The 9,108-nt window shown below is 52.5% G+C and overlaps 1 protein-coding gene across 4 annotated transcripts in view; it reads left to right on the forward strand.

Moving 5' to 3' along the window:
• Window positions 1-8,279, forward strand: part of ZNF518B (zinc finger protein 518B) — a 17,110-nt gene extending 8,831 nt beyond the window's left edge. For all 4 annotated transcript variants that reach the window (XM_006918991.3, XM_025051791.1, XM_015595006.2 and 1 more), the window contains one exon: window positions 1,892-8,279. In XM_006918991.3, coding sequence (XP_006919053.1) covers window positions 2,089-5,328 — 3,240 coding nt within the window. In that variant the 5' untranslated portion in view covers window positions 1,892-2,088 and the 3' untranslated portion in view covers window positions 5,329-8,279. The remainder of the gene's footprint in view (window positions 1-1,891) is intronic.
• The last annotated feature ends 829 nt before the right edge of the window (window positions 8,280-9,108 follow it).

Raw genomic sequence — 9,108 nt, forward strand, 5'->3', positions numbered from 1 at the left:
AGTCCACGTCCGGCCGGATGCGCGTCAAGGACAAGGACGGCAACGTGCTGCTGGACACGAACGTGTAGGACCGCGGTGTGTGATCATGGAGCAACACTAACTTGATTTTCTTGTTAAAAATGTACACTTCTTGTGGATTCTGTGGTTTAATTTATATTTACTGTGCGTGTGTGTGTATGGCAAAGATTACACTTGGATTATAAAATAAAATTTATAGCTTTTTAGGGAAAAAAAAAAAAAAAACCTCCCCAAAATGCTTCCCAGAAACGCTTGTGAAGGGCAAGCTTCGTGCCGGGCCTGACTATGCAGCCGCTGCTCCTCTTGACCGACCCGGCAGGGACACGGCTGCCCGGGGCGGCCCATCGGCCTCGTTTGCTGCGGCTGCCGCCTCGGCCGCTGCCGGCAGGTAGCTGCGTCACGGCCCTGACGTGACCGAGCGCCTTCGTGCCTCTCCACACGTAGAGGAGCACTTGAAAACGTCACAAGCGTCCCCTTACGCTCCTTAGTGTGGGTCGTCGTGGCAGCCCTGTGGGGGATGTCGGTCGGGTGACTGTCCTTAATTCCAGTTGCCAGATGAAAAAAATTGAAGCTCAAAAGGTCTAAGTGGGTTTTTTTTTAGGTCATAAAAGAAAGGCTTTTAACAGATCCCAAACTAGAACGGTTTTTGCAGCTCTCGATTCTGTGTATTATGAAAAACAGTATTGAAAGATAATCAACTATTCGTATGTAAAAAGTAGTCAGTGTCACACATAGTGTGGTACTTGCCCCAGTAGACGTTTGTGCCTCTACTGCCGCAGTCTGAGCCACCTCCGTGCCCCACCTGGGTCTCCCTGCTGCCATCGTCCCACCCTCCGGCGCTCGTGCTCACAGCGGCGGAGGCCGTGGCCGAACTGATCGGCAGATCTTGGCGTGCCGGCGCTCTGCTCTGTGCCTGGTTCTCTCATGCGCAGGATGTGCTGTGATACGGCCTCCTAGACCCTCCCCTGATCAGCCCGCCCTCCCGCTGACTGCCATTCTCTCCTCTCCCACCTGCCCCCGGCCCCTTCCTCTTCCTCGTCCAGACCCACTCCCCAGACTTTGTCTTCTCCCAGACAGCAGGGCTCTGCCCGGCCATCCTGCCGACATGTCAGCTTTCCTGGCTGGCCCGGCCTCCATGCCCCAGCCCCACATTGTCATCATAGTTACCCCCCACCCCCAGTCCCCCTCGTTGCTGTTTTGCTCCCAGTGATCATCTGACAGGTGTGCGACCTGCCCCGTGCCCGCATGCCTGCATGAGGGTGAGGACTGATGTGCTTTTGGTCACCGCCCTACAGCACGGTGCCTGTGCAGGATAGATGCTCAGCCAGATGTTGACGGAACGAGTCTTTGTTTACGTAAAACCGTCAGTATTGACTTTGTGGAAGCAAATGGAGAGAGAGAGTTGGGATCCAAGCCGATCCTTAGCTGTAATATAGGAGCAAGTGGCCACCTGAGCCGAAGCTCGGGCTCCGCCGCTTGATTGTGTGTGTGAAAATCGAAATGACACCCTCCTGTACTGTTAGGCTGACACGGACTTGAGCCTGCGGAATTGCTAGGGTGCGCTCAGACGCTTAAAAACAACCGTCACTGATCAGAGGCTCTTCTGAGACTGCTGATTTCCTTGCTCCTGGTACGGTTGCGGTTCGTCTGAAGGATGAGTTGTAGGGGACTGAGTCTGAAAATATTTTCAGTTAGGCTTGTCATTTGCCAGCTGTGTTGTATCCTGTGTTATTAGCAGCGTGTGTCTTATGACACTATGTCGAGATTTAGCATAAATTCCCACGCTCATCGAAACATAGGGTACGTTTGGAAATAGCTAACCCTTAAATTCACATATTCATCATGCTTTATGGTTTCTTTTTTCCCCCTTTAGTGTTGTCCGGAGTATCCAAGCATTGGAAACAGTCATATTGGGGGACCATGAACGGCCTACGGTGGTGTACACAAACATAATTAATACGCTCTCGGGGCGTAAGTCCGTCTCCGCCAACTGCAGAGCGTACTGAAGGATGGCGCCGCAGGCTTCGGCCATGTGAGGTCTGTCTCAGTCCCAGCGGACTCTCTTTAGAAATGCAGATAAAGAAGATGAAGGACATCGGGCAGCAGCTGTTGACTCCGCAGGTGAACGATGGACGTAGCTCTCTGACCATGTCGCCCAGGCAGCCCAGTGCCGACAGAGCGACTCGGCCGGACGGGCAGGATGCTCAGACTCTCTTGTATCAAGGCTCAGAGGCAGAGGCTGCCGCGATGCCCACCGCTACGTGCGTCAAGTGCAAGAGCGTGCACAGGGTCCCCCTTCGGGACTTGAGAAAGGGTCCTGGGCAGAGCCCAGCGGAAGACAGGTACGTGTGCTTCCCCTGCAGCCTCGGCGGGGCGCCCCCCAGCTTTCACTTTGGGAACGGCGACCCCGGCGCTGCGCAGGTGGGGAACAAAACGGAGACCGTCTCAAGTGCGGTCAACAAGTTCAAGGTAAGGAACTTCAAGCCCGGCAAGTACTACTGTGACAAATGCCGATTTTCCACGAAGGACCCTCTGCAGTACAAGAAGCACACGCTCCAGCACGAAGAGATCAGGTTCATTTGCTCCCACTGCAGCTACGTGTCCTACACCAAAGGGGAGTTCCAGAGGCACCTGGTGAAGCACACGGGCATCTTCCCGTACCAGTGCGAGTACTGTGACTATGGCGCCATCCGGAACGACTACATCGTCAAGCACAGGAAGAGAGTCCATGAGCGGGCTGGCGGGAAGCGGCCGCCCAAGACGGCCGCCAGGCTGGAGCCAAAGAGAGCGGGCGCGTCGAGGCAGAGCGCGGAGCTCCCGAGGGCCTGCGACCCGGGCCTGGCGCCGCACGGCAAGCTGTCGGACCAGCTCTCGAGGTTCTCCCTCCACACTGACAGAGACCGGACGCGCACCCTCGCGCTGCCACCCGAGGCGAAGGGCCACCAGAGAGACGTGGTGTGCGTCCCAGACAAGGCCACCCTGCTGGAGCCGAGCGCGGTGTCTGTGCTGGAGAACAAAAGCGTGGAGGTGGAGGTGCTGTCCCCCGCCGAGGAGCCCGTGCAGCCGGGGATGCCGCTCACCGTCGTGGCCCCCGCCGAGCTGGTGGTCCCCGCCCACTGCCTGGCCCAGCTGATAGACGTCAAGGTTGTCAACGGGACGCAGCAGCTCGTTCTGAAACTCTTTACCCTGGAGGAAAACAGCTGCCTGGAGGCCGGCGGGGGCGATGCAGGTCGAGCCCAGCGGATGGCCAGGGAGAAGGGCCCAAGCGAGCAGGAAAAAGCGGTGTCTGCGGATCGGACAAAGCCGCGGACCGTGGAAGGGAGCGTCGGCGACTCCGGGGGCGCCGGGCATCTTCAGCCAGCCGTGCAGAGACAGCTGAAGAGCGTGAAGTGGGTGAGGTCGTACGACTTTTTCATGTCGAATTCCGGCGTGCGCAGCTCTGGGGAGCCCCTTCTCGCCTCCGACAGGGCCGAGGATGCGCAGAGAAGAAGTCACGTGTTTCCGCACAGAACGGCCCTTCCCCCCGCCGCCTTGAAAGGTCACTCTCCGTCATCTGGAGAGAAAAGCAGCGTCTTGTGTGGTCTCGGCGCCGCCTCAAACCCGTGTCCGTACAAAGCCGCCATCTCTTTCACTGAAGACGGAAGACACCTGCACAGGGACCCACAGCGGTTACTTCCTCTGGCTGCGTCTCCTGCTGCCATCTCCTACCCAGGAGAAAAGGGCTTGTTGCCCATGAGCAAAAGTGACTTGGAATCCCGAAGCGAGATCAGCATTCCGGTGACAATGGTTCCGTCTACCAGGAAGCTGAAAGCCAGCCAGGCGGAGGACCACACGGCTGTTTCAAACCTAGGCCAGATTTCCGCTCAACATAAAAGCGAGTATTTACACATAAACATAACAGGGGACAGAATGAGGTCTCAGCAGCCTGGCCACAGACCTCTGGAGGTCAAGAATGTGGAAAAGACCGGCGACTCTTTCGAGGGCCCGGTCATCTCGTCCGTCTTTTCTCTGAGCTCCGGATCTGAGGACGTCCCCGAGGGCGTTAAGTGGAATAGCTCGACGTCCAAAATAAAGTCCATCGAACTCTTGCGCAGGAAGATAGCTCAGTTAATCGAGTCCTGTGGCAGGCCCTCCTCCCTGGCCGCAAACAGTGCCCATCGCCGCCCCGTAGGGCCGGCATCGAAGCTGACACCGAAAGCTGCCCCCGAGGGTGTTCAGGAAATTAACGTGGCTTTTGCCGGCGCTGGCTATTCCCGGGGTTCGCTCCCCAAACCTCAGGATGGTGGTGGCGTCAGTGCCCAGCGTACCCATCAGCAGATGTACCCCCAGTTCGTAGAAGGCAGCAGTGGGAAAGCTGACAGCCGAGGAAACCGGAAGGCTCCGGTTGCCACTCCAGTGTTGATCCCCAAGGGGGCAGTGTTGAGGCTCCTCAATTCCTCCAAGGATGCCCGCATCATAGAGGCTACTTGTGAAGCACCTGTCAGCATCCCTTGCGCTGAGACTCGGTTAATAAAACCCATTCCGTTCTGCCCAGTGAAACAGACAGACTCAGACCTACAGCCTCTGACAAGTGAGCGGAGGCCCGTAGACGCGTCCCATAACATTGACACGCCTCAACGGCCTAAACCAAGAAAAGAGAGTATGGTTTGCAGCAGCGCCCCGAAAAGAACCAGCCCCCTATACGGGCAGCAAGGAAGCAGCGAGCTGAGTAAGCAAGGGAGACTGCTTTCCAGAAGTCTTTCCCTGAGTAAAAATAAAACCAGACAAGTAAGCTCGACCAAGAGGAAAAGCAAAATTCAGGCAGATCCCGTCCGCTGTTTCAAGGACCCTTCGATTTTTCAGGTCGCTAGACAGCTCCGGCTGATAGCGGCCAAACCGGACCAGCTGATTAAATGCCCCCGTCGGAACCAGCCCGTCATAGTGCTCAACCATCCCGACGTGGACTCGCCAGAGGTGACCAACGTGATGAAGGTGATCAACAAGTACAAAGGCAACGTCCTCAAAGTCGTCTTATCGGAGAGGACCAGGTGTCAGCTAGGCATCAGACGCCATCACGTGCGGCTGACCTACCAGAACGCGGAGGAGGCCCGTCACCTCAAGAGGCAGATGATGCTGAAGATGAAACTGAAGAAGGTGCATAAGAACAACTACCAGGTGGTGGACCCCTCGCCCGACGATTCACAGTGCATATTTAAGTGCTGGTTCTGCGGGCGGCTGTACGAGGACCAGGAAGAGTGGATGAGTCACGGCCAGCGACATCTCATAGAAGCGACCAGAGACTGGGACGTTCTTTCTTCCAGGGGGAAATAAGTTAAAAATTGGCATTTGAAGCAAAAATGATGTGAGTTTGTTTTTGTTTTTGTTTTTTGTTTTTTTAACGTTTATTCTGGTTTGGGTTGGGATTTTTCTCTCCCCTCCCTGACCCTAGAGGAACAAAACAGATTGTAGGAAATGGGAGGATGGCTCTTTAGACCCCTCGTAGGAGCGATGGGACCCAGGAGTCCGGCGTGACGCGAGACCTGTGACTGGAACTTGGAAGGTGTGTGAAGCCCCCGAGACTGTGCGCACAGATTCACGAATCTGCGTTTTTCTGGAGAGAGGTGAAGCTCTCAGCAGATTGTCAGTAGGACCTGAGGCTTGTCCTTGTTCAGGGTCCTTTTTGTTCAGGGTCCTTTTTTTCTGAGCAGACACAGAACCTTGTGATGCACGCCAAGGGCGAGGCGAGAGTGTTCTACACCTGCTCCTTAGGTAACCAAGGGCTACTGAAGAGTGATACCCCTGTTTGGGCATGCATGTCCACTGTTCTTGGTCTTGACTGGTCTCCTGAGTATTTGGTACATAATGGGAATTATATTTTCTGCTGTTATCTTAGATTTGGTTCTAGAAAAGCAGCCATTCTTTTAAGCCCTATTCCCCCTTAATAGTTCTAAGTGTTTTTTGTAGCACAGAAAGCTGTGCGTTTTTTTTTTGGCTGTTTTAAAAAATGATTCCGAGGATTTGCCTGAATTTGCTACTTCAGCAGAGGTGTTAGGAGAGAAAGAAAACATTTTCAAGCTTTTGCGTTCTTTTTAAATGTCTCTATGGCAATTGGGGAGGGAACGTGCCTTTTTGCAAAATGAAAGAAACTGATCACAGGGGGAAAATGTCTCAAATTAAGTCTCCTGTTTGCCCTCACCGCTCTCATAAACAAAATGACCAGTTGAAGATGTGAATGACCAGGCTTTTTCCAACTAGGTAGAACTTGGGAAGATATTTCAAGGTCAGGTGGTAAGCAAGCACACCTGCGACTTTAATGTGGCTGAGTTTTCATGGGGGGAACTCATCGGAGGCCGCAGCCGACGGCTGCACGCTCTCCCCATCACTTAGGGCTTGGCCCGCAGACGCTGCCCTCCCAGCTCACAGCCTGCTGTCCCTTTGCGGTTTTTCTGGACAGGCTCTCCCGCGGGAGGAGGCAGCTGGCCTCGGACTCACGTGTGTGCACATCAGAAAAAGCCGTGCGGCTTCCGGGGCAGGCGGCCGGATTGGCACGTGCGGCTCCAACTGGGCTTTCCTCTTCACCTGCCCACTCAGCTGGGTACCGGCCGTCACATCCGACACAAGTGGCTTGGCCACAAGGCAGCCCCGACACCTGTGTCTGCCTCCCTGTGGGGACCGCTGCTTCCTCAAGGGATGTGTTGGCGTAGGGAACGAAATGGGGGCGTTACCTCTGAAAAAGACTCGAGTGAGATCTCCGTTGCGTTGGGTAGTCAGAGACTTGATTTTTTTTTTTTTTCTCCACGTGGGAAAGTGTTAGATCATAGATTATCCTCGGACAGGCGGGATTGCAGTTCTTCGCAGGCGATTCTCATTACAGATCGTATTTCTTCTGTGTGATCCACACGTGAGCATTCAGTCGATTAATTGGTTGATTTTTATTGAAATTTAAAATTCGGATTTTTATATGTGTATATACGTATGCGTACACATATAAATATTTTTTACCATATGAAAACCGCAGTAGCTGATTTTCTGATTTCTTATTTTGTAATGGAGTTATGTGGGCTAGAAAAAAAATATTAAATGTTTTATATTCTAGAAAATTTATTTTTGAAGTACCTTTTTCTAGTGGTCTGATCTCACTCAGAAAACGGAAGCACAGGAAGCGGTGGGCCTGCTTCGTGAGAACAAAGAGGAGTAGAAGCCCCTATTGGACATTTCGTGACACTGCTTGGTCCCCGTGCATTTCTAGTCAGTGCTTTTTTGGGGGGAAATGGCGTTTGTGGACTTCGCCGCAGACAGGAGAGCATTCTGAAGTTTTATCCATTTTTTTTTTTTCTCTTATACCTCACTACAGAGTAGCATCTTCCCTGAAAGGTTTGTCCTGACCTTTTAGGAAAGAATGACCACGAATCACATCGGAGCGTTAAGTGTCAAACATAAAATATTTACATTTTGCAGCATCAGCTGTTTTTCAAGTATTACCCACGAGTACAGAGCTAACTTTTGTGAGGAGATGATGCAGCTAAGCTTTGGGGGGGTTTTCAGAACCACAGTCCCTATGAAGGGAATAAGAGCGTTCCCGGGAGTCATGAAAAATGAGAAAGGAAAAACGAGCAGCCTCCCCCATGTAAAGAGCTCTGGGAAATCGCTTGTTAGCATGTAGGCGAGCGTCACGAAACGGGCGTGTCATTTCTAACAGCTGGAGGCGGCAGCAGCGGAACTGGGCCCTCTGTGCCCTTTCTTACCTCGAAGGACCTCTACTCACAAAGTTTTATCAAGAGTACCAATAGAATCATTTTACACTTATTTTTTAAAGTCGATTTTCTTTTGGGGATCAGAAGTGAGATAACCTCATTATATTTATGATATGGCAACGTGTTTTTAAATGACTCGAAGTAGACTCTTAACAGATTATATTTTACTCAAATGTTTGTCCCCACCCCCAGACAATTTAGTGAGTCCCTCTTACGGGCCAAGTGCCGTCTGTCAAACTAAACACAGTGTGTTAACCCTCAAAAGCTCCATCCGTCTTTCTCGAGGACATGCTGTAGAGACCGTCCCAGAAAATGAAGATGCGATGATACTGCTCGGCCTTTGGATTAACTATTTGAATCTGTCAGCGTCAACGTGAGCAAAAAAATGGAATGCTGCATAACATGTTTTAAGCATTATTATAAGTCCTGCATTAACAGTTCGTGTGTCTGCTGCTCTGTTTTTGAAACACGTTTGTATATAGATATAGAAGTTGGAGTAAATTTTGTTAAATAAAGCAACTAAAATTTTCTCTGCCCTTTCATTTCAAACGTTAAGCAGGGTGGCAGTTACACAACCTGTCTTGTACATTTCTGAACCACGTGAGGTCAAGGCAGCCTCGTTGAACACAACACAACACAGGTGCTTTGAATGCCACCGGGATATATTTTGAATTAGATGCGCTGCTGTTTATGCACGGGAACCCTGCAGTGAGGCCAGGTCTTTCTGCTTCGGCTGAAATCCGCAAGAGATGCTGGTTTGGGCAGCAGGGTCCCTTTTTGTGCCATGGTCAGTGGCCTCTTAGGATATATGGGGCACCTGACCTGCCCTCCACGTGCAGCCTGTCAGCTGGGAGGGGGGCCTGGGCGGGAGTCCTGCCTGAGCAAGTGACGAGCCTCCCGGACCATGTGCATGTAGCTGCGCGGCTGATGCCATCTGTCCTCATGTGACTGATCCCACACGTTTGGGAGGGAGGAGTAAGATTTGGAGAGGGCTGACTTACCCCGTATCATCCCGGCGCCCACGGAGTCCAAAAGGGAAAAGAAGAGAATTGGACTCCAGATGAAGATTGGCAAACCCCGAGGACAAGACGACGCGACTTGCTTAAATTCAGCAACTGGGCTGGTGGTTAGCTGAGCTGCAACGAGTCACTATCCTCTAATCCTACAGAGGGAGTAAAGTTATCACCTTTGGTTATGTAGGGAAGAGTAACGATCAAATCAGGCAGTGCAGGGTTTGCATTAGGCCAGGACTGCCAGGGCTGGCTACGGGGTGAACGGGAAAGGGGCTGGGGCAGAAACTGACTGCAAGGCCGTAAAGGCAGGAAGTGGCAGTCACTCGTCCACATTTGATTAGGAC

The sequence above is a fragment of the Pteropus alecto genome, unplaced genomic scaffold (assembly GCF_000325575.1).
Source record: "Pteropus alecto unplaced genomic scaffold, ASM32557v1 scaffold5, whole genome shotgun sequence".
Taxonomy (NCBI): domain Eukaryota; kingdom Metazoa; phylum Chordata; class Mammalia; order Chiroptera; family Pteropodidae; genus Pteropus; species Pteropus alecto.